This window comes from Triturus cristatus, chromosome 3_2 (assembly GCF_964204655.1).
Source record: "Triturus cristatus chromosome 3_2, aTriCri1.1, whole genome shotgun sequence".
NCBI classification, from domain to species: Eukaryota; Metazoa; Chordata; class Amphibia; order Caudata; family Salamandridae; genus Triturus; species Triturus cristatus.
Genome location: NC_140584.1, coordinates 219838878 through 219864275, shown reverse-complemented (window position 1 = coordinate 219864275; position 25398 = coordinate 219838878). Strand labels below are relative to the sequence as shown.

General features: G+C 42.5%; 1 protein-coding gene across 2 annotated transcripts in view; it reads right to left on the bottom strand.

The window, feature by feature from the left end:
• Positions 1 to 825: 825 nt before the first annotated feature.
• Positions 826 to 25398, bottom strand: part of LOC146857051 (histamine N-methyltransferase A-like) — a 130529-nt gene continuing 105956 nt past the window's right edge. For both annotated transcript variants that reach the window (XM_085647550.1, XM_085647549.1), the window contains 2 exons: positions 3764 to 6920; positions 826 to 2482 (listed from right to left, as the gene is read on the bottom strand). In XM_085647550.1, coding sequence (XP_085503676.1) covers positions 6565 to 6920 — 356 coding nt within the window. In that variant the 3' untranslated portion in view covers positions 826 to 2482; positions 3764 to 6564. The remainder of the gene's footprint in view (positions 2483 to 3763; positions 6921 to 25398) is intronic.

Below are 25398 nucleotides of genomic sequence, written 5' to 3'. Positions count from 1 at the left end.
AAACTCCTAATTTAAAGAAAATTGGAAATGAACATGGAGTTCTATGATTTTATAAAGGCACTTGTCCTGCTGCCTCATGGATCTTTATGGTTATAAATCTATTAGGTGACTTGTAATATCATCATAGATACTGATTAGGTGCATTTTTGTAGACAAAGTTTGAAACTCAGATCCTGATTTAGAGTTTGGTGGGGCAGGCAATCTGTCGTAAGGGGGATGTGGTACCCTCTCTCCACCAAACTTATTAAGAGGTTGCTGGTCTGAAAGTATGTTGACAACTAAGCATACTCTGGCTCTATCAGTGACATAATCCTCGTTTGGCTCTATTTAAAGTAAGTAGTAGGATGATTTTTTTTTGCCATCCTTAGGGAGAGTAAAATAAAAAAAATAATGACCCCTACACCATGGGCAAACCAATTTGGGAGTTGGTTTAAAAAAAATGTAAATCCTTTGAAAAATGTGAAATCAATAATTTCGACACAGGACCATTATGCTTGACGGAGCACTCCGTCAAAATTTACAACATTGTCAAGAACCGCTGTGACTGTGGTTCCTGCCAATGTTAATAGCTGTATGCAGAGCTGATGGACAGCTCTAGATTAGGGGGACAGAGGTTTCTTTGGGATGGTGGGGGCAATGCCCTCCAATATTGTGGCAAAGTATCCTCCACTCGCAAAACTGAAAATCAGCCACTTAGCCCAAGAAATGTATGGGACTCAAACGTAAAAGGTTACATGTTGAAACAGTTGGTAGGGTATATTAGTCATTAACTAAAACATATTTGAATCTACCATGTATGAAATCACTCACATCATGCAAGGCTCATAACTGCACCTACATTTTATTACATACTTAAATCAGTATTATTCATCATTGAAACAATAGTTCAGACAAACTACACATGTTTAACATGTATTCATTATTTCAATTATTCATGCACTTTGACAACACAAGCATGTAATGGAATTTTGCATACAATTGTTATAATCAGTTTACAAATAGAATTTCTACAAAGTGAAAGGTTGGATATGTAGAGGTACATCTATGGTGCTAACGATACACAATGATAAATATACATCATCTACATCATCATAAATCCAAATCTGTATCAACACAGTTTTAACTTTGTGAGATGAATTTATGCTCAAAGAGAAACCAATGTCCTTGTGCATCCTTTACATTACCACAAGCAATTTGTTTTTTGAATAAGCTTAAACCTCCAGGGATCCCTCCTGAAGGTGGGTGGGGTAATTAAATTTGCAGGTTAAGTTACCAAAATCAGTGCCTTACTTACAGCATCAAGGAATAAAACGGAGAGAAAAATAGGCAAGTACACGAGGCTTGTAATGAGTTGGGCCAGTGTAATGGATATTAATAGTACGTAATGAACACATTATCATCTTTTCCCCACCTCGTCAACATTCTTCATGTTTGCGAAGTTAAGGCAAATACAAAATTGAAACAAATCAGTAGAATATATTTGCAAGAAGTCAGATTCCAATTTCCAAGGCCAAAGATTCCACCAGTTAAAGTTTACTGTGAAGGCTAGTGGATGGTGAAGTGCCTGTTCTGCATAGAAACATTCTAGCAGCCGAAAGGCCTAGATTAAATCTATTCTGAAGGAACTATAGGACTAGTACCACCTCTCACATTTAAGCCCACAACTTTATGAAGGCACCATGCCTGAAATGTAGCCTAGTGTTGGATTTACAAATGGAGAGTCATTGGATGACAAAAATCTTCACCAAACCTTGACATTCTTACACTCGTAATCTATAGAACAATAGGTGATGGAAAGACTGTTATCGATGTCTGAGCAATAAAGATTTTGGAAACTGGGAAAACAGTAGAAACCATTACTTACTGCTTCAATGAATGGGGAAACCATTATGCTTGGCAGCAGAAATAACCAAGCAGGATAATCTGCACCACATGCTCTATGAACATTTTGGGAATAAGAATGAAATGAGCAAAAGCACTGATAGAAAACCGGGTCACTGAAGCATTGAGGCATCCATTGAGACATCGATTTGCCAAGTCTTTGAATTTGTATTTCTGGCATAATGCTTACAGATTCACTTAGGATGCAGAGAACTAAATGAATAATTGTAATTAATTGAGCAGAGGAACATTCTTCAGGGAAGCCGGAAGAGCTAACCAGGGATAACCAAATGTCCAGCAAATCTCAAGAAAAATCCCTAAAACAATACTTTTTTCTACAATGACTTAAATACCCCGCTGAGGTGATCCACAACCACATTATTCATTATGTATAGGTGAGCAGGTGTCAGGAAGGTAGGTATGTTAGACTTCTTGATAGGATTTTAAACCTAATTTTGATGTAGATCTCAGGGTAGACCCAACACATGTTTCTGGCTTTGGGTAGTATTTTGGCACCGGTACTTATATATAAGGTCTCTGCTGAAATAAAGGGTAATCAACTATCAGCTAATAGAGTACTACAGCATTAATAATATTGAGGCTAGCAGTACGGAGTATGCCCCTTAGTAACATTCCATCCATGTCGGACCACAAACATGATATACTTTACCTTGCCTAGCTCCCCCTTGAAATTAACCTCACTTAGGTAAGGATGTGAGAAATGTACCTGCTCCATGGTGCTGGTACTGAGGTGGGAAGCAGAAGGTCATCACACAGGAAATAATTCAGCCATGGTTCAGTATCCAATTAAATATTCTGCAGGATTTGAATAGGAGCATATGAGAATGTTTGTAACAGAACACAATTAGGGTTAAATTTTCCCCACATATAGAAAGCCTACAGAAAAGCCCACCTAAAACATCAGTAAGTCCATTGCCCAGCAAAGTCCACCTAAAGGATAAAGCACACTGTTGGTATGAGGGAACAAATGTATGATGTTACAACACATACATTTACAACGCATGCCTTTACAATGCAGTTTTTACATCGCAACATCCTTTACAACGCATTCTTTTATATTGCATTCCATTACATCGCATTTTAAGAAACTATCTTTACAACGGATTCCATTACATCGCATTATACCTTTACAACGCATACCATTACAATGCATAGGATTACATTGCATTTAAGGTAAGTGTTAGATAGTATAGGGGTAATAATTACTAATTTTAACTCCGGTGAGTGCAACAGTAGGGTAAGTGTTGGATAGTGTATGGGTAAAAATTACTATTCTTACTCCAGTGAGTGCAACAGTAGGGTCAGTGTTGGATAGTGTAAGGGTACTATGCATTGTAATGATATGCATTGTAATGACTTGCGATGTAATGCCTGCATTGTAGTGACATGCGTTGTAATGACATGCTTTGTAGTGACATGCGATGTAATGGCTGCGTTGTAATGACATGCGATGTAAAGGATTTTGCGATGTAATGACTGCTATGTAAAGGTAGTGCGATGTAATGACTGCGTTGTAAAGGTTGTTTCCCGAGGGAACACAATACACATTTCACCCTTGGTTGTAGGGTAGGAACAAAAAACAATGTCAGAGCTGAAAGAATACATTAATACATAGGAGTCCCCAATGAGGATACAATATTTACAAAAATGGAGAACATAAGCCCAATGGAGACTAACTAAAAGAGAAGTAGGTCTCAATCGATACTAATGTAGCTCACAAACGTAAGGATACTAATAATTGAAAGAATAAAGCAAGTGATAAAGCTAATAGACTAAAGTACTATGACTGTGCCACCTTTGCACTGTCACAGTGATGTGTCATAGACAAAGATGGCCATAACAGAGTGACATTAGTGTGAACTGCAACAGTGTTGATTGCAGACTAAGACACAGTCCTCTCAGTCTTCACCTATCCCCTAACAAGTCCTGTCACTGAGGGGAGTGAGCCATGATCACACCATCCTCTCCTATGATTGTATGGCCTCAGTAATCAAATGTTGAACATTGTTGAAAAGCATTTCCTATCTGGATGAACAGCAGATGAATGACAATGCTAAGTTTGCCTGTGGACAGGGATAAATAACCCATTATGTCAGAAATCCTACTGATTTGCCATATATATAGTGTAGTTGTAGAAACTCTGCATGCCCCCAATATTTATGTGCCCTTGGGCTTAGTGCTCAGCTTTCAGATTCCCTACATTGAGGGGGTGAAGACTATCATCTTTTAAAACAACATTTTGCATGGCAGCACTGCAAATGCCAGTCAAAAATATGTTTGTACAAATATAATGAATGAGATGTTTATGTTTGTAATTCCAAGCATCTGCATGTGTCACACTGTGTGTGTGTGTGTCCTTACACAGGCAACTTTTGATCAAGTGACAAATGCAGGATTGAAATTCTGCTCTTCATGGTTTAATGTCAAATATATTCCATTAGGGCACCATGTCTTCATTTTCATAGTGCCAATAATGCCATATGTTAAACCACTTGTTCTAGGCGTAACAGGCATAGGTATGCAAAGACGAAAAATCATTAATACCAACAGATGGTGGCTTTTACAAAAGTAATAGAACAGGTGTGTATTGAAGTATCATATATCATGTCATTTAAACCAACATATACATCCAATAATGCTTGCCCATTTGTCAAAAGGACATATTTGGTAATATATGAATATACATTCTGCTAAGTACTATTGAGCAGAATACTCCAACGTGGTTGTCTTTACCTGTATCAAGCAGTTTCCGACAATCTAATGAAAAGGTCTAAAACATGTACGTACTACTCTAGTGTGGTCTGTTGAATTTCACAAATCGGTGCCACAGAGTAAATAACATTTGTACTTAGTTTTGGTGAAACATTATCTTACAAGAATAATTTACCACCAACAATAGTGACTATAACAAACACTAAGTTTTAGGGGCCCAACTACACATCCTGAACGAATTAGCACAGATTACACCATTTACATCAAACACTGTAGTTCACCTACTCCAGTTTCTAGACTGCACTGAGATCCTTTTCCTCTAATGGAATACTTATCACTAGACAAATTCTAGCAGGCACAATAACAAAAAGTGATGACTTTGCAGAACATCTTTGTATGATACAAGTCAGTTATTTTAGTATGTTCTCCTTTATACTGGAAACAAGGGCACAGAGTTAAGGTTATTTTCAAAACAATACAAGTAGTACACACAGACATTTGTTTATTTGTCAGTTATGCATGCCATTAAAAGGTATTTAATATCTTCGATGAGCCACTGGTTCACAAAGACAAAGGTAGGTAGAAACATTTTCTGTTCTTTAAAAGGGATCTTTTCTAGTTCTCTGCAAATTTGGGGCCAATTGCACTAAGAATTAATTCAGTAAAAGTCACTGGATATTGCACACCAACTTATACCAGATTGATTCTGATTTTGAAAATCCACCTATTTAATAATAGGTCGATTTGCAAAATTACCATTCGTAGTGCATCACAATCAGACCTACCTCACTACCTCAATAAAATGAATCAGGTTGATCAAAATACCCACTACATCTGTTAGCAATCACAAGGATGTTGGTCTGCTTGGGTCAGTAGATCACCATGTCTGTGATTCAATAAAGCAATTTTTTAAATGTACTTAATTTCCCCAAAGTAAAATGGAATGCATAAAAAAATGGAAACATGCACAAACAATTTTAATGAGTAACTAGTGGTTCCACCACTCCTATATTTCGTATTTAAACATTCGCAAAGGGGAAGTGGTCTCATGGAGATTCCTTCCTGTTTGCGAATCGGGTGCCTCTACCTTTCATTAGTCAGTAAAATATTTATATTTTGCGGCCAGAATTTCAGACACAAAACATTAATACTTCCCATTTCGAATCGCTATTTGGAAGGGAGACCCTAAACACACCCCTTCCAAATGTTGATTTATTCGGTAGTTGCAAACCCAAATTGTGATTGGGTAACAGTTTACCCAAAAGCAATTTGGGTTTGATACACACCATAAGGCCATTTGGCAGTCACCAAGTGTCCAAATTGGTGAATTAGACTCTTGCAACCAGAAAATCCCTTAGCACATTTGGTCTTGGTGCAGTAATATTGCTACCATACTTTATCATGCCATGGGGTGCAGTACTAGGATTGCAATTATTCCAAGTGTTGGCCATCAGTATTTTCCAGCTGAGTAATTACTGCAACATTCCAAGTTTTGGTCTTCGGAATGAGTAATAGCACACTAACAGTGTACTTTGTCACAAGTTTCTGGGTTCACAAAATTGAAATGTGTAGCATTTGAGCCTAACTTTTCCTTCCACAAGTTGTGCTCGCAAAACTACCAGGGTGTTGAAAGAGCATGCCTGATATAATCCCGACTCTTATTTGTGCACAGATTGAAATTTGCTAGGGGTTTAGAAACAGCTTCAAAGTAACTTGATGATAAATTGTAAAAAATGCATTACAGCATTCTAGCAGAGGCAACCAATGTCATTTATCTAGTGATTTTCAATGTTGATCCTAATTTTTATTGAAAAAGAAAGGTTATCTTTGCAATCACTTTGCTTTCTATCGGCTCACTGACTTCGAAATGTAGAATTTGCATTTTTTTCAATTGTACTAGAAATGCATTAGGAAAAAGCAATGCATATCTCTATTGCAAGTGTTTTGTTGTTATGGCTCGATCACGATAGCAGCAAGGTTGTTATTGAATAAAACCTTTCCGTCTTTCTTGTGACTACATCCTGGTAACTTTAGATCATTCAGTATTTCAGCTACAAGCTCAGGTGGAGCTGTTTTACAAAATTGATCCGTCTCTGTCAAAAAGTCCATCAGAAGCTCACCATTTCTGTTCCCTTGGATAAAACATTCTGAAATGTCCATATCAGAAGGTAGATCATAGTGTTCATATTTAACCCCTTGTGCATCTAGATGATTCTTTATGTCCCACGAAGTGATGAGCAAACTCATGTCGCAAACGGCCAAGTGCTGGCTGTGTTTTTTCCACAAAGTGTCCCATCCACTGCTTCCTGTGAAAAATATCATATATAGTCATTAAGGATAAAGGATTGTTTGGCATTAGTAGCCCTATTATGGATTCAATAACATGGATAATTTCAGGAGTACTGTGGACCAAAAGCAGCAGATCATGATGTTCTTGTCAGAGTCACTGCTGTTTTTACATTTCAAAATGATGCTCTTTTAATAAACTATGGGTCAAATTCATGTAGGATAAATGGGTGTGGAGATCTCTTATCACTTACATTTCCACCAGTGCCTGAGTAGAAGTTTTCACCGAGCAGTAGAGTTTATGGGTCTACACCACTTTACTGAAAAGAGTGGAAATGCATAAGACCGAAATTATGACTATACAGTTGCTACTAGTAACTTTACAGCCAAATTCTATAAGTAAACACATAGATGGAGATCTCCATAGCAGAGGAGGAGATCTCCATCTCTGCTATGTAAAACTCACAATGTGAAAGCATAGAGAAACAGCATTCTCAACACTAACCCTGGAAGCACATAAATGAGAGCTTCCCATTAGACTGCTTTACCTTGCTCACTGCTCCCTTTTCATGTAACCTATTTCACTCAAAAGGAATATGAAATTCACTTACGAGGAGGCAAATCTTATAGCTATCTTTGTTGGTGAGCAATAAAAAAAAATACATAGTCTGCCTCCAAATATACTTAGTGAAGCAGAGAAAGTGGCCATGTGGCAGGAGTTGACAAACTCTAGCAAGGCATTGGGGTTGGAGGTATGCATTATAGGGGACCCACCCCTCAATAAAATGGCAATATGATAGTTGATTGTGGTAGAAGAGGTTTTACAGGGTGCAGGTGGCATAGTCAGACTTGGATTATGCATTCATTGCACACCCTTTGATTAATGTATCCATGCCACCTTGCACTCTGAGCTGAGTGTGGTCTGCCTGCTCCTGGGAATTTCAACATAAATCTAGAAAATACCCTAATCCCCACTACCTTTTCATAAAATTACAACTCACCACCAATGTCACACTCTAGGCATTCATCTCACACAGCTCATTCACACTTAGGTTTATCCTCCCCTTTAGATTGTATGTTGATACTTTAACTTTCTTTTATACAGTCCCTATATCAACACATAGGCAGTAACATCTGGTACAGATTTAACCCCAAGGGTAGCAGGGTGACAAATAGGCCACGTTTCAGTTCATCCCTGTCACCCACACAGGTATGCTGTACTGATATCAATTACATTAACACCCTTTACAGAAATGGATGCCTTCCTGATACCACAAAACTGATACTACTGCATATTTGTTTAATATATTTTAAGACAAACTACACAAAGACATACTTATATTGCAGTTTCATAGACCTTAAATGCTCCTTCATATCAAGTAACTTTCTAATTTGGAGGACCTGTGTTGCCAGATAATATGCCACCTGCCACAACCAACACGTATGCTTCAACCACAGAGCCTGGTAAGTGTTCACTAAGATCAACTAGAAGTTGCATACCCACATTTCCATTTGGATTAGTGCCACAACTATCATTTAACCCCCATGTTCAGCATGGGTCCAGCTAATTATCCAATGAGAGAACCTACATGGCTAATCTATGTTCTTGTGTCACTTAAACCATAATTTAATTGTGCAGCTTCATTGGTAAGTATATGTCTCTTATCATCCACTATTAGCACCTAAGAGTCCATTACATATAACTGTTAGGTGATGGATTTTGTTTTATCACAACACTCAACGGTCTCTTTCAACATGTCAGTCTATGCCTACAGATTACAGTTTACAACATTATCTTATTAGCAGTAATCATGGGCATGCTTATACCCTTTTACTCTTGTTTATGAACTAATTGTTAATATTATTTTAAAGTATACATATACTCATTATGCAGGGGTATTTTCTAATTTGAACATGTCTCCTTACCCATCTTCAGTGATATAAAGGCTCCTTGTGTTCACTCTATTTCCAAACCATCAGATGACATCAAAAGACATCCTGCAAGTTCAGTCACTACTTTCTGTTGGTGAGGTAAGTCGGTGACCTCAATACATGCACTATTATCCACATATATTTATAGCATATTTTCACCATTTCTATTTCCTAATTAATATCAGTCCACTGATCTATTTCTCTACATGCGATGAACATTTTTATATGTATGCACCTTTTTTTTTTATCCTAGATACTATTTATGTCACCTGTCAAAGTCAAATTCAGTTCACTGTCATAACTGTGACAGGTATTTTCATTTCACCAGTTGATGGTTCTATGCAGACATGTCCGCCGCCTTCTTGGAAGACCTAGGTTCAGCAGCTGGTACCTATGTGTCTCCCCACAAAGAAAACATCTGTGGCTGGAAGGGAGTAAGTCACTATTTTATCCCAGTTGTATTGATATACATTATCCTACAATTAACAATGTATATCTTTTAGTATTTTCGAATATTTATGCTAGAGTGCCATCTCTTGCTTTTAGATACTCCACAACACCTCTGTTTTAGACACACACACAATCTGTAATGTCAAACTCACTACATAGATTATCATTGTCTTTTCTCTTCTGGGAATCAAGAGCCTGGAGATGAAACCAGCAGAGGATGGTATGCAATTCAGGGGAGAAAGCCCCATTGTCTTACAAGTTGTGTTGTGTGCAGCTCCACACCTGAAGAGGAGGAGGAGATTGTTGGTCCTACCCAACAACCTATTTCAAGAATGACCACTAAAATGGCCAGCAGTCTCCCTCCTAGGGAACTCTTACAGATTGTAAATCCCAAGGACACAGATACAATGCTATGGATGCTTGTCCTGGCTATAAAGGATTCTTCTACACCCAGCTCTCAACCTGCAGGTACCTCAGCTGACTCCCTTCTACCTCTCTCCACTGCAGGAGCAACCGTTCTTCTCTTAGTCTTCTACAAATAGAAAAAAACCTTGCTGGAAGGACTTCTTCCCCATTTATCAATCTCTATCCCACAACTTCTCAGATGTCAACCTTTTACATAGTGGAGAACCAGCTGGCATGTTTAGGTGACCATGCATGTGAGGAGGGTTAGCATGGGCCCTCTGGAAGGATTCAGTTATTTTCTAACAACAATCCTATGTGTGGGCGATATTTGTCAAATGAAGGAGACTCTGAGCTATGTCAAAAAACACCAGGAGGAAGTTTGAAGGTTAATGCACAGACTATGTCTTGCAGAACATTAGGAAATGTCTCCAATACATGATTAAGTTCCACTTGAAACAACCATGTGTGTCATGGAAGGAGGATTCAAGGTGCCATGCCTGTATGTGCAAATGATACAGGCTAAATTGCACATGTGCCTGTGTCAAGCTGCAAGGCCAGGTCATGTGCCTCAGACATCGTGGGCACCACTCCAACATGCATGGCCCACCCAACCTTACCCCAACCTCAAATCCTATCAACAACCCACGTGCACTCCCTACACACTCACCCACACTACAAGGACAACATCAATAGGGGCTCAAAACCATATAGCTGAAACAATGGCAATCCCTCATGCAGGTCTGCATGGACAATAATCATCACCATCATGAACAATTCACCCTTCACTCATTGACCCATCCACAAACAACACAGCAAATTTTCACTTCCATTTATTGCATGCATCCCAGTCCTTAAAGATGGGTGTATGAAAATATTGTAATCTTTTATAAAAATAGTGAATAACTTAAAAATTATGCTTCGAACAACAAGAACCCCCAACACAGGTAAACAGGAGCCTTGAAAATTAACTATTTTTCTACAATTCTTTGAAAAAATAGATTTTAAGATTCTTGGCATGGATTGGGGGAAAGTTCACCTGTCTTTGATAAGGTGGGGGGGCAGTGCCTGAGTCCATGAAGGCACATTCAATGTGGAGGTGTGTGCAACTCGTTGGGAAAGTCAATGGTCCAGTCTATATGAAATTGTTTTCAAAATGTATAATCCCACGCAACACTAGACAATGAGCAAGTTGCTCTCTGGGGTTGTGCACCGTCTGTGCTGGTGAATGCTATCTCCACCTCTATCATGGTGCCTTGTTCCACTGCCCATTTGGCAGATGAGGCCCTCGCTAGTGTTCGCCCCTGATTGCGCTATTCCACTCTTTCTTTGCTGCCCACTAAATTTTAAATGAGAGACAAGAAAAAAACATGAATGGATATGTACAGTACTTCACACCTTTCAATATCAGTGTTAAATGTGACTAACCGTGACAATGCACATTATTCCCTCACGTTTGCCATGGAATGTTATATTTCCTGCATGTTAACTTTAATAGTTAGTGACTCTGGTTACCAAAGATGCATCAGAAAAATATGAATTCCCAATTTAACATTATTATTTACTGTAATATTTTGAAACAGAAATGTTAAGTGAATATATGAGATGCCTTGAAGTACTAAGACAATGACCCATTCATATTCTCTTTATAATGGCAAAAAAGAATATATACAGGATTTGAAGGTCACAGTTTGATTATTGATTGTTACAGCATGCATGGGTAGTATGTAGACATATGATGGATGACAATGCAATGATACGTTGTGTGTATAGTGGATAACAATGAGCATTAGATGTGCCTAACCTAAAAACATGTGAAAGACATTTCTTTCATGTGTGTCTGAAATGATAGCATTCACTTATATTACATATGTTATGTTCACCTGACATTAGTAAGTCAGTCAATGCAATAAACAAATCCATAAAACAATGTTGAACTACATCTTCTTACGAAATCCTTTTAAAAGGATTTCTATGTGCCAAATTAAAATACTAAAACGTACATTTATGTAATAAAAATAAAAAATATATAATTTAATATACAAATCTTTACATTATTAACAATTATTCAATTACACATTTTAGAGAAAAACATGTACTGCTGACAATATGGACACCAACACAAATTAAATCTAATACAGGACACCACAAAACTTGCAATACATTTATAAAGTTACACTTCTTTTTTGTAAGGTGTGCTGCCTTTCTGCTGCTCACGGGCCGTCAGATGGACAGGGAGAGTGGGTCAAGTTGTCTGATGATAACCCGACTGTGCAATAAAAAGAGCCTGGGAAGAATTTCCTGGCATATCCTGTGCCTTCAATCTTGCCCACGCTAAAGACCATGGAGTGAAACGAATATTTCTAGGAACTAGAACAGATGTGAAAGTCAGAATGAACCTTGTTCCTTTATATTATTCTAAATGCAATACTATCTTAGGGAGCCTCAATGCATGCTAATACAAACCCCTCATGTCATTAAATGAGCAATTTGATTAAATATTATACAGAAATATATTCTGGACAAAACATAACCAACATACAAGTTTGACCCACCCTGGAAAACTGCATGTTGCCATAGTTCTGGGGTAAAGTCTGCAAGGACGCAATGACACATGGCCCTGTTGTGTACCATTCAACTGACTAAAATAATCTTGCATGCTACTTGTCTGCTCTGTAACACCTCTGTTAAGGCTGTGTGGATAGGCGTCGGAAGAGGGTGAGGAGATGGAGAGAGAAAGCATATCCATCATCACCTGTAACAAAGACATGAAACATTTGTTACAATATGGCTAACACATGAATGTTGGAGACACTCTATATATACTGGCATTAAATGGTAGTGTTATGTGTGATTATTGCGATGACATGAAGTTATGGGTGATTATGTTTGTGATGATGGTGTTTATGAAGAAATGTTATAAGTATACTAGCAAAGGCAGGGTGAGTAAGTAAACCTTACCTAGTATAACAAGTCACTGAAATCCACAGCAACCAAGTGACGTGCAAGAGCAGGCTGCTGTAAAATGTAGTTGGCATGTTTGCACGCAATAAAGGGAATGTACACATGAATGAAGTAGTCCTTGGCATCACAGAAAGCTTTCACATTGATGGCGTGCCAGTGATGTCTGCTGCATAAGTGGTGTTCCTTGTGGCAGGATGGCTGAAGTGCCATATGAGTTTGTGGCTTGCCGTCTTATGTGGGCAGTCAACGAGTGATTGGCTGAAGTGGTAGTGAGTTTCACTTGTTTGGGGCATGGTGGAGTCTTGATTGTTAACCACCACAGCTACAATAGCAAATTCATTGTTTGTGGTTGAAGTTGTGTTGCAAAATGTATCCTGTAATACTTGTAGTTATATTTATTGTGGTGGGCCTGTGTATGTGAGATAAAAACAAATGTTACAGGGATGTTATAGTTAGGCTCAGATTTCACCTGTGCAAATCCAGTGAAATTCAGTAGTTATCGTTAGCTGAGCTAACTATACATTTTGCCTCTACAAAGCACTGCCTATGACCTCACATATTACATCACTCATGACATGGTCAGTGACAACACTCATGACATCTCAAACAACATCACTGATGACATCATCCAGTGAGTGTAAGTGTTTTCTAAGAGTCTATGAGAGTTAATGATATATACATGAACCTATTACAAAAGTTGGATTAGTATACTAGGTGCACTACTAATGAGTGATACCACTTCTAACATATATTATGTGAGTGGCTATGTGACTGTACGTATCTGTGAGTCAGTGGGTGTCTGTATGGGTGTGTGCATGGCTGTATGGGTGTATAAGTGGGTGTGTGAGTGGCTGTGTGGCTGAGTGAGGGGCTGTATGGGTGAGTGAGTGGGTGTGTGAGTGGCTCTAAGGGTGAGTGAGTGGATATGTGAGTGGCTGTATTGGTGGATGAGTAGATGTGGAGTGACTGAAGACCTGCCAACTCACACGGTGCCAACGTGTATCACATTATTTCAGTTCCCTTCACACAGTCCCATGGTGAGGAGCCGAAGTCACGCAGTGACAGGTAATGAGAGCTGGAAACCAGCGCAGAGAGCGGATTTCCAGCTTGCCTTTTGAGGCTGCAAGCAGGCAATGCCCATTAAGGGGTGTGAAAACACCCCATGACATCACCATCAGCCTGAACAATCTTTTGATCTCATTGTTTTTTGTTGAAAGGAGGTTGATGGGATCTGGGGCAGGTCTTCTCGGAAAGTTTAGGAAAGAAAGCGCCACCCCCTCAAAGGCCAGGACCCCTCCTCACATGGCAATTTTGCTTTCAAGTTGGAAAGTTCATGACTGTATGGGTGGGTGACTGAATGGCTGTATGAGTGAGTGGGTGTGTAAGTGGAAGGCTATACGGGTGAGTGATTGGCTGTTTGAGTGGGTGTTTGATCAAGTGAGTTAGTGTATGAGAGGCTGTATTGGAGAGTGAGTGTCTGTGTGAATGGCTGTATGGGAGAGTGAGTAGATATGAGAGTGCTTGTATGGATGTGTGAATAGGTATGTAAGTGTTGCGTGGGTATAAGAGTGAGTGTGTGAGTGCTTGCATGGGTGAGTGAGTGGCTGTGTTGAGAGACTGTATGGGTGAGTAAGTGGAGCTATGAGTCACTGTATGGGTTAATAAGTGGGTATGTGAGTAGCTGTATGGGAGAGTGTATGGCTCTGTGAGTAGCTGTATGGGTAAGTGATTGATTATATGAATAGGTGTATGAGTGAATGAGTGGTTGTTTGAGTGGCTGTATGAGTGAGTGAGTGGGTATGTGAGTGGTGCTATGGAACAGTATGCGGTTGTGTGAGTACTTGAATGTGTCTATGATTGGATATGTGAGTGGTTGTGTGGGTGAATGAGTGGGTGTATGATAGGTGGTATGGAGGTGTGAGTGGGTGTGTGAGTGCTTCTGTGGATGATGTCATAAGTGATGGCATTTGAGATGTCATCAGTGATGTCACTGACCATGGTATGAGTGATGTAATATGTGAGGTCATAAGCAGTATATTACTGGCCCTTAAGTTATAATTAGGTCAGCTAACTATAGCTGTTGAATTTCACTGGTTTTGTTCCAGTGGAATCAGAGCCTAACTATAACGTCCCTGTAACCTTTGGATTTTTCAGTGAATTTTTTTAATTCTATTTCCTAATTATAACATCACTGTAACCTTTGTTTTTTTAGAGAATATCTAAGATTTTTTGAATTGTATTTCCTAAATGTAACCACTAACCTTTGACAGTGAGTGTGTGATTGAGTGTACAAGTGTCTTAGTAAGTCTGTGAGTAGGCGTGTGAATGTCTAAGTAGGTCTGTTAGTGATTGTGTGGGTCTGTGAGTGGGTGCATGAGTGGCTTTGTTGACAAGTACATGATTCTCTGAGTGGATCTGTGAGTAGATATGTAAGTTTCTGAGTGGGTCTGTGACTGGATGAGTGAGTGTCTGAGTGAGTCTGTGAGTGGGTGCATGAGTGGATTTGTGAGTGAGTACATGATTCTCTAAGTGGATCAGTGAGTAGATGTGTAAGTCTCTGAGTGGGTCTGTGACTGGATGAGAAGGTGCCTATGTGTCAGAGTGGGACTGTGAGTCAGTGCATGAGTCTCTGACAGGGTCTGTGAATGGGTACATAGGTGTATTTGAAGGTCTGTTAGTGGATGGATGAGTCTGAGTGGGTTAGTAAGTGTCTGAGTGGGTCTGTGAGTGGATGTGGGTCTGAGTAGGTCTGTGAGTGGGTGAGTGAGAGTCTGAGTGGGTCGGTCAGTGGGTAGGTGACTGTGTGGATCTGTGTGTAGGTGCATGAGTCTTTGAGTGGGTCTGTAAATGGAAACATGAGTGTCTGAGTGGGTATTTGAGTGGTTGATGAGTGCCTGTGTGGGTCTGAGTGTCTCCATAGATATGTACTTCTCTGAGTGGGTATTTGATTAGATGTATGTGTATGAGTATGGGTGTGTAAATGAGTCTCTAAGTGGTCTGTGAGTGAGTGTGTGTGAGTCTCTCAGTGGGTCTGTGAGTGGGTGAATGAGTGCTTCAATGGATCTCTGAAAATGGGTGCATGAGTTCTGACTGTGTCTGTCAGTGGATGTGTGAGTCTCAGAGGGGGTCTGTGAGTGAATGCATGAATGGGTGTATGAGTGGGTGCGTGAGTGTACGAGTAGGTCTGTCAGTGGGTATGTGATTAAAAAGTAAGGAGGCACATAGAAACAGGTCCTTGCGTCAGCTTCCCCAGTGACGGTTCTCCCGTCCAGCTTGCCTGCAGTCCTCTACCCTCTGCTGCATTTGGTTCTGTCTTCTCCACTCGTTTTCTGCCTCTTCTCTCATCGCCCCTGCCCTCTACTTTGCCTGCTTCTGCTTGTTCTACCCATTATTTTGCCTCTTTCTGCTTGCCCCTGACCTTTATTCTGCCTCTTGCTGCTCATTTCTTACCTCTATTATGCTTCTTGCTGCTCATTTCTGACCGTTATTTTGCCTCTTGCTGCTCTATTGTGACTTCTATTTTGCCTCTTTCTGCTCATTCTGCTCGTTATTTTGGCTCTTTCTGCAAATTTCTGACCTTTACTCTGCATCTTGCTACTGCTTTCTGACCTATATTCTGCATCTTTTGCTGTCTTCTGACCTTTATTCTGCCTCTTTCTGCTCCCTTCTGACCTTTATTCTGCCTGTTTGTGCTCATTTCTGACCTTTGCTTTGCCTCTTTCTGCTCATTTCGGACCTTTAATCTGCCTCTTCCTGCTCATTTCTGATCTCTATTTAGTCTCTTTCTGCTCGGTTATGACTTTTATTCTACCTATTTCTGCTTGTTTCTCACCTTTATTTTGCCTCTTGCTGCTCGTTTCTGACCTTTATTTTGCATCTTTCTGCTCGTTACTGACCTTCATTCTGCCTCTTATGGCTAGTTCCTCACCTTTATTTTGACTCTTTCTGTTCCTTGTCGAACTTTATTTTGCCTTGTTCTGCTCATTGCTGACCTTTAGTCTGCCTCTTTCTGCTTGTGTCTGGCCTTTATTCTGCCTCTCTCTGTTAGTTTCTCACCTTTTTCCTGCCTCTTTCTAACCATTTCTAACCTTTTTACCTCTTTCTGCTCTTTTCTACTGGACAGCGGAGGGAGCCTCAAGACCCCCGCAGTCCCGGCAGGCTCCCTGCCTCCTGCAGAAGCCAGCTTCGCTGCAGCAGGGAGGTAGCTGCTGGAAAGGCAGCTCCCTCCAGGCAAGAGAAATTGTTTCATCTCTTTACCAGACCACAGACATGAAACCTTCGCTTCAACACTTCAGAACTTTAACAGCTCTCACCGCTGGAACCGGAGTGTTTGCTTTAGATAGGAAGGAGCTGTCAAAGCTCAAACAAAACAGCTATGTCCATGGGTGGTCACCCCAGGACACAGGAGGGTCATGTATGGTTCTAGGAGGGGGGTGCGCCCCCCTACTGCTATTTGCACAGGCTGCCCCGGGGCGGTGGTGGTCTCAGCGGCCGAGAAAAGGCCCAGAAGGAAGCCTACTTGGCACCCCTCCTTTAAAACAAAAAAGAAAGCACCAGGGAGGTGGTGGTACTCGGGTCACTGGGGGTCCACACGGCCCCCCCAGTGAATTTATTTCTAGCCCTGGGGAGGTGGTGGTCACCGGGGTTTGGGGTGGGTTCCATGTAGCCCCTCTAGTCTATTTATTTCTAACCCTGGGGAGATGGTGGTCCCCGGGGCTCGGGGGTCCATGAGGCTCCCCATTTCTTTTTATTCAGCCATGAGATGGTGGTGGTCTCCGTGGCTCGGGGGGTCAGCGTACCCGCCTAGTCAATGTATTTATAGCCCCGGGGAGGTGGTCGTGCATGGGGCTCAGGGGGTCTGAGGGCCCCACGCATTATTATAAGCCCCGGGGAGGTGTGGTGCCCAGAGCATAATTATTCCCAAGGAGAAGGGCCCCAGACGCCCCATTGTTTTTAAAAAAAAAGCCCCCATGAGCCCGGGACCTGGCTAGTTTTGTTTTTTAAATGTTGTCGCAGATTCATGGCTCTGTCGCATTCCTGTGGCAAATTTGTTTGTTAAAAAAGTGCATTTTGGTCCTTTCAGATAACAGGGAGACCCCAGGATCAAAGTTAGGGGGTCAGGTATTCCTACCCTGCCCTCTTTTCTTTATTAAATGTATTTTTGAGAATGACTGCCAACACTTCCTGGTTGAAATGTTGGCAGCCAATCAGAATTCAGCATAGGGACTGAGGGATCTTAGGAGGAAAATGTCCCTATAAATACAAATATGCTTTTTTTTTTTAAATATCTCCAAAAGTGCTGAACAGATTTACACCAATTAACAATAAGGGTTCTTTCTGCACCAAGAGCTATCTTTCTTCCAAATTTGGTGTAATTCCATCCAGCGGTTCGGTCTGTAGTCATGTCTAAATATCTCTATAGAAATTAACATTGGAAAAACCCTTTATTTCCGAGAAAGAGACAAGATGGCGGCCGTTTGGACGGCCGAGTGAGCTGACCACTTACTCTCTCCTGCTAAGACCTATTCCTACCGCAATTCTGGACATCGATTTGTGAGGGGAAAAAACTGGATTCATGAAGAAATAGACACCACTTACATCTCTTGCCAGTCCTGTGCCTGTGTGGATGATTTGGAGATCGTGGGGAGTCCCGCTCCCTTGTCGTCTGGCGTTCCGGAGTTTGTTTAGCCCGGCAATTGTTCCATCTCTTCCGGATACACTGACAGAGGATATTGTGGCAATGCCGGCGAAGACAAGCCACAAGGGCCTCAAGGAGCGCGGCAAGCCGACCGGCTCGGACAACTCTGGAAAGACTGCTCCTGTTGGTGCTGTCAGCGCCGCTGACGGAGGAAGCGTTGAAGCCATAAATCGTCGATCCGTAGTTGAGTTATTGGGCTCCGGTGAGAAGCTAAAGTTGGGCAAGAACGGAACCGCTACTGGCGGTAAGCAAACCGTGCCGGTGCTGTTTGAGGCACAGTCTGTTAGAAACAAAACGGTTGGTAATGCGGCTGGTGGCGCCGGCTCATCTCCCTCAGGAAGAATAAATGACTCAGCTCTCTTGGTGCGAGAGGAAATGGCGGGGCAGGCAGCCCTGATTCAGGATGTCAGTACTGGTGGGGAGGCGGCTGCTGTTGGAGGGATACCGATTCGGGGGGGGGGGGGGGCAGTCGGAGGCAATCAGACTCCCTGATGCAAGTGGTGAGTCTGGTGGCATTACGGAGCCTCCCCCCTCGGCAACAATAGTCTGCACAAGTCTTACACAGCAATCCCAATGTATTATGGGAAATGTAGTCCCCTCACGCGATGGCCAGGATACAGGGGGTTTGGACATAGTTTATCAAACTAATATAGCCACCCAGAGAGAAGGTAAAGAACCTACCGGTAGGGAGGAGGATGCTGTTGATAAATACTTTTCTCTATCGGATCATTCTAATTCCTCTGAAGATGATAGCCGTGATAAAGATTGAGCTTGTGAAGGGAGCGACACAAGCAGCTTACATTGGGAAGAAGAGAGCGATAGATCTTTGCATAATCCTGGGACACTAAAGAAGCTGAGAGATCTTCCCGCCTTTCTTACATCAGCCGAGGGGACCACTGGTATTATGACTTGGGATTATTCCTACTCGCCAGATCTGGAGAGGAAAGAGAATACAGGAAATGGAGAAATTTCTGTAGAACCTGGCATTAAGCCTAATTGCTCTGAATTATTACACTCTCCACAATATACCAAGTGATTATGGCCCACTGGGAGGAAACAAGGGCCAAGAGCTCTCGGACACAAGGTGCCTGTAGAAAATTGCAAAACTCCATTCGTAGGATTGCTAAGACATGCTCGGACTTCGCAACAAGAATTGGAGAGGCAGAAGCCAGGATTTCCCAGCTGGAAGACGAGCTGGCCACTCAGAAGAATAAGACTGAATCAATGCAATCTATAAGAGATGATACCTTGTTAAAACTGTCCGATCTTGAAAATCGGGCTAGGCGAAGTAATTTGTGAATTTTGGGCATTCCAGAGGGTAAAGAAGGGTTGGATATCCGCCAGTTCTGATTGAGCTTTTTGAAGAGGCCTTCCCAGATCTGCAGCAATAGGATCGGAAGACTCAAATCCAAAGGGCCCATTGCTTTCCTTTGAATCAACGCAGAGCAGGGGGACAATCTGATAATCGCCCATGCGCTATTTTGATTTCTCTCAACAACTTCTTGGCAAGAGAATCCTTATTTGATCTTGCTAGACCGGATCAGAAAAGGGCCGGGAAGGGATGTGATTTCTTTGTGCGCCCTGATTTTTGTCAAAAGACAGTTGAAAAGCGCTGGCTTCTCTGCCAATTAATCCCGGAATTTCAGGCAAATGGGGCTCAGGTCTTTCTCCTTAATCCGGCGAAACTGGGCCAAACGCAGAATTTTCAACCAGAAATTCAGGCTAAAGAATTTGTATTGTCATTGAAAACATCTTAAAATCCTTTTGTCTGAATGCTGTGTCTTTTCTTCTGCTGTTCACTTGAAAACTGCTCTCTTCGAGCCTTGAACTTTAAGGACTTTAAGGTTTTCTCTGACTGTTAGTGATTTTCCACTGGGCTCCTTTTTCCTGGAGAATCTGTTTCCCCTCTTCTTTTTTTTTGCTATCTTATTCTTTCTTTTTTCTTTTTTGGATGTTCTTAATTGCTTTATCACTTATGCTGTATATGAGTAAAGGTCTAGCAGTGTGGAGGGGTGGGTGTGCAAGCTCAGCATCACCAGGGACTGCTGGTCCCCATGCCTCAGGTGGAGGGGTTAGGAGGGGGGTTGTGGGTTGGAGGGGGAGGGTTCTATTACGGGGGCTCCAGGGTGAGGGGGGCACACAAGTATTTTCTCATATGTGTAGTTATGGGAAACATTGCAATTTTGGCAATAGTCAACACCTAGATAAGCTTTCTTTTTTTGTCATTCATTTAAGAAAATTTGTGGCAAAGATTTAGGTATGACGGATAGGAACATTTATATCTGAGTTTGCTCTTTAAATTGCTGTGGCCTTAACAATAGGAAAAAGAGAGGTATACTAGCGAAACTTATTAGATATATGCGGATCGACGTATTATGTTTTCAGGAAACTCATATCTCCTGGAATAATCGAGGCTGGTTAAAGGATCTGGGTCTTGATCTCCTCGCATGCACTCGACAAGCTACTAATACCCGTAGAGTGGCCATATTGGTAAGGCACGGCATATTAATGAGTAAGCGTGTTAAGGAAGACAACCTAGGTAGATGGGCAATTCTAGAAGCAATTATTAGGGGTACACCATACACTATTTGCTCTCTTTATGGTTCAAATTTGGACGATCCTACTAGCCTAGGTTTTCTGAATATTGAATTTGCTTTATGGCCCTCTCAGATTGTTCCTTGCGGGGATTTTAATATCCACCTGAATGGCAATTTCAATCTTCACAGTAATGTTCCTTATTTGGACAGGAAGGGTAAGACTTTTAAGGCTCTACAGGGGCTCTGTCAGGAACATGGTCTGGTTGCTATCTGGCAAAGACAGCGACAGGCAGAGCCAGGGTATACATACTTCTCTGCCCCTCACCGAAAATTAGTATGATTAGATTATTTTTTTGCTTCTAATTTAATAGCAGAAAGGATTAACTGTGAGCTCTTCCCGAGATTAATATCGGATCACAATCCGTTAGTAAATCAACTCCCAGCTAGTAGCTCGATAGAAGCTGTGGAAACCTGGACATTTGACAGAAAGCTATTACTAGATCAGGAATATTGCATATAGTTGGCTAAGTGGATTGTTGAGTTCTTTCGCAGGAATAAGGGCACTGCATCTGAGTTAATAGTCTGGGATGCCTTAAAATAGTGGTGAGGGGCGAAACCCTCAATTTCTCTTTACATCGACAGAGGATAATAAAAGAGAAGATCAATGACTGGGTGGATCAGCTTCGGGAAGCTGAGGAAGAGCTCATCCGGGTAATTGGAGATATGCAGAAAAGAGAGCAATGTCAACGGCAGATTGCAGCTGTAAGAACCAAGATACAGCAACATTATGGGGAGGAACTAGCTATCAAATGTATTCAGCATCGTGCTGACATATATGAATTTGGTGAAAATACTGGCAGATTGTTGGCTAAACGCTTACAACAAAGGGGAGTTTCTCTTAGAATCTGCAGAATAAAAGATCAAAGGATCTGCCGGCAAGGGTCCTGGAGGTCTTTCAGGAATTTTACCAGGGGCTCTATTCCACTGAGAAGGATGCTCCAGCAATGTTGGGGGAGGATTTTCTCCTCGACTATGTAACCTCTCAGGTTACTCTGGAACAGAGAGATATGCTTTCCGCACTGATCTCTGTAGAGGAGATCGAATCCGCTATAACTTTGTTGGCGGCTGGCAAGGCTGCAGGCCCCGACTCCTTACCTCTGGAATTCTTTCACACATTTAGACAAGCTCTCTATGGCGAGCTTGAATCTTTATTTCTACAAGCTCAGAAGGGTCAGACTCCCGACTCATGGCACAAAACTACTATTGTAGTCTTCAAAAAAAAGGATAAGCCAGAACTTAGTCCTTCATCCTACCGACCTATTTCTTTAATATGTGCTGACAGCAAGATATATTCCAAAATAATTGCGTTAAGGCTCGGAAAGGTTATCGTTCCACTGGTGTCCATCCGCCAACATGGATTCATCCCAGGTCATTGTAGGAGAGTAGGATCTGCTTCACATGTTTACCCCCACTTTTTGCTGGTGTTTCACTGTTTTTTGACTTTAGTCTGGCTGGGACCCTGCTATTCAGCGCCCCATCCTAGCTGATTCCTCTCTAAAATGATTCCATGTACTTTAGGTACAGTTCAGATTGGATATGAGGTGCCCTTATAAGTCCCTAGTATATGGTATACTATGTACCCAGGGCATATGTACCCCAGAGGCCTACCAGGGGCTGAAGCATGTATTATGCCACCCCTGGAAAGCCACCCAAAATGACACCACAGGTCTGCTACTGCAGCCTGGGTAAGGTAGTGCATACATCCCTTACTGAGATATAGGTTCACTATATCTCATCATATACTGCACATACAAACCTATCAGTCACCCCTATGGCAGGCCTTATCAATCCTGAAGGCAGGGTGCTTGGTTATATGTGAGGGGGTGCCCAGGCATGAGCTGAACCCCTCTGCAGCCTTCGGAATCTCTTCTCCGGGGTTGTCAGTAGTGCAGCCTGACCATATACTCTTAAGTGCATTATAACCAAATGGTAAATGCTAACTTTGGACTGGCTGCACGGAAACATGCCGTGTTTGGTATCAAACACCTTGGAATCATACTCCCATACCAGTAACTGGTGTGGGAGTATGATCTCACCCTTCTAGAGGGCAAGACATGACAGCACTGGTATACCCGGAATGGAACTTAATAGAGCCCTGGCATCACAAAATGGATGCTGCAGCCACAGACACAGGTCTGGCCTCCTGCTGCAGACCAAAACTCCGGCAGGGAAGGCCTGGACAATAGGTTTCCTGTCACAGGGAGGAGTAAGCACCTCTCAGACAGGCTTATGTGTATTGGGGTTGGGTGGGAGCACTCTCTGAGTGCTCTGAAGTCCTGCACTGGGGGCACATTTGATGTCCCTGTGCATAGTCCAGCTAAAACCGGTTCAGGGGCTTCCAGCCCCTGCTCTGGCATGAAACTGGACAAAGGAAATGTGTGTAGCCACCCCTCTTTGCAAACCCTCCCATACGTGTGTCCCTAGAGTATGTCCAACCCCCTACCTTAGTATTAGTATGGGACCCCAGTCCTTAGGTCTTTATATTACCCTGGACGAACTCTGAAGCCAAATCCTGGACCTTCGACGCTCTGCTCAAGACCAGCGTACTGAAGAAATCTCCCTTGAGGTCAAGGAGTGACTTCCCTGCTTGGCAGGCACCAACGAAGCAATTTGCTGGTCTGCATTATCGAAGCTCCCACCGGACTCCAAAGTATTTGCAGCCCAGTAAGAGGATTTCCAGACATCTCAGAGGCCAACCCGAGACCCGCAGCCCTCATGAGTAGCGTGGAACCGGAACTCCTGGTCACCATGCATTTATGCAAGTGCATTGACTTCTCGACGTCTCTTGAAGTCGTGCTTGGGCTGACTTGTAGCTCCCACCTCGAGCACTGAATCCACTGAAGATTGTCGGCCTGGTCATACCGAGTGACCCATGGGCGCCATTTTGTGTTTCATGAATTTGAATTTAAAAACATTTCTATAGCGCACTTTTACCAAGCGGTTTCTTGGCGCTGTTGGATTGCGAGAAGCAAGCAGGAGCAAAGGGGAATTTAAGCATTGTAAGCACGGGAGAAGAGAAAAGTTTTAAGACCCTTCCGGAACTCAATATAGGAAGATGACATACGGAGTTCCGGGGGGAGAGAGTTCCAAAAAGCGGGAGCAAGCACTGCGAATTTCGTACCGCCAGTCTTTTTCTTGCTGAAGCGGGGGATGGTTAACAAAGCCTGATGAGTAGACCTAAGCTCTCGTCCAGGTATGTAGGGGGTGATGGCAGAACAAATAAATTCCGGGGCAGTGCCTGTTATGGCCTGGAAAGTAGTGCAGCCAAGCTTGAACAGAGCACGCTCTTTCACCGGCAGCCAGTGCAAGGCCTGCAGTAAGGGAGTAGCTCTATGGTATTTGGGCAGGCCGTGGATCAGGCGGGCAGCCTGATTCTGCACTAGCTGCAAACGGCGAGTGGCGTAGGCTGGAGCGCCATTATAGATGATGTTCCCATAATCGAGGCGCGAAAGCACCATGGCCATCACTATAATTTTTAGGGAAGGTAAAGAAAAAAAACGAGAAATCTTCCTAATGATTCGAAGGGAGAAAAAACAGGAGGAAACAACTAAATTGACCTGAGAGTGAACAGAAAGTGAGGGATCCAGGAGAATGCCAAGGGTCTTGACCTTAGGAACTGGGAGCGGGGGAACACCAAGTGAGGTTGGCCAATGGGAGGGGGACCAGGGACTGCAACCACCTCTGGTCAAGACTAATTCCGTCTTGTCCGGGTTAAGTTTGAGGTGGTTGCAGTTCATCCAATCCTGGATGAACAGCATGACGGATTGGACATTTGAAGCAGAGGAAGTGGAGTGGGAAAGGTCAAAAATTAGCTGGAGGTCATCGGCGTAATTGAACACCGTGACCTCGAGCTGCTGTAACATAAAAATGAGGGGGTAAATGTATAAATTAAACAAAAGAGGGGAGAGGGAGGAGCCTTGGGGAACTCCACATGCAACCTTACGAGAGGCAGCGGTGAAGCCAGCAAGGTGGACTGCCTGAGCCCTGTCACTCAGGAAGGACTTAAGCCAGGTGAGGGCCAGGCCCTCTATACCCGCCGCCTTGACACGGGTGAGGAGGATGGAGTGGTCCACCGTGTCAAATGCGGCGGATAGGTCTAAAAGAATGAGGGCCTGGGGGACGTTGGTATCAATGCCCTCACGTAGGCTGTCCATCACTGAGATCACTACCTTCTCCGTCGAGTGGAGGGGGCGAAAGCCCGCCTGCCGGGAGGAGAGGCAGTGGTTGGCTTCCACATAGGTGCTCACGGTGCTGGTTACATGGGTCTCCAAAACCTTGGCCAGGTAGGGTAACAGGGAAATGGGACGGTAATTGGAAGGGGATGAAGGGTCGGCACCGGGTTTTTTTAAAATGGGAATGACTGCCGCAAATTTATGGGCAGTGGGGACCACTCCGGATTTGAGTGAGTCATTTAAAAGTGTAAGGGAAGGGGTAGGGCAGTGTAGGAAGACTTCT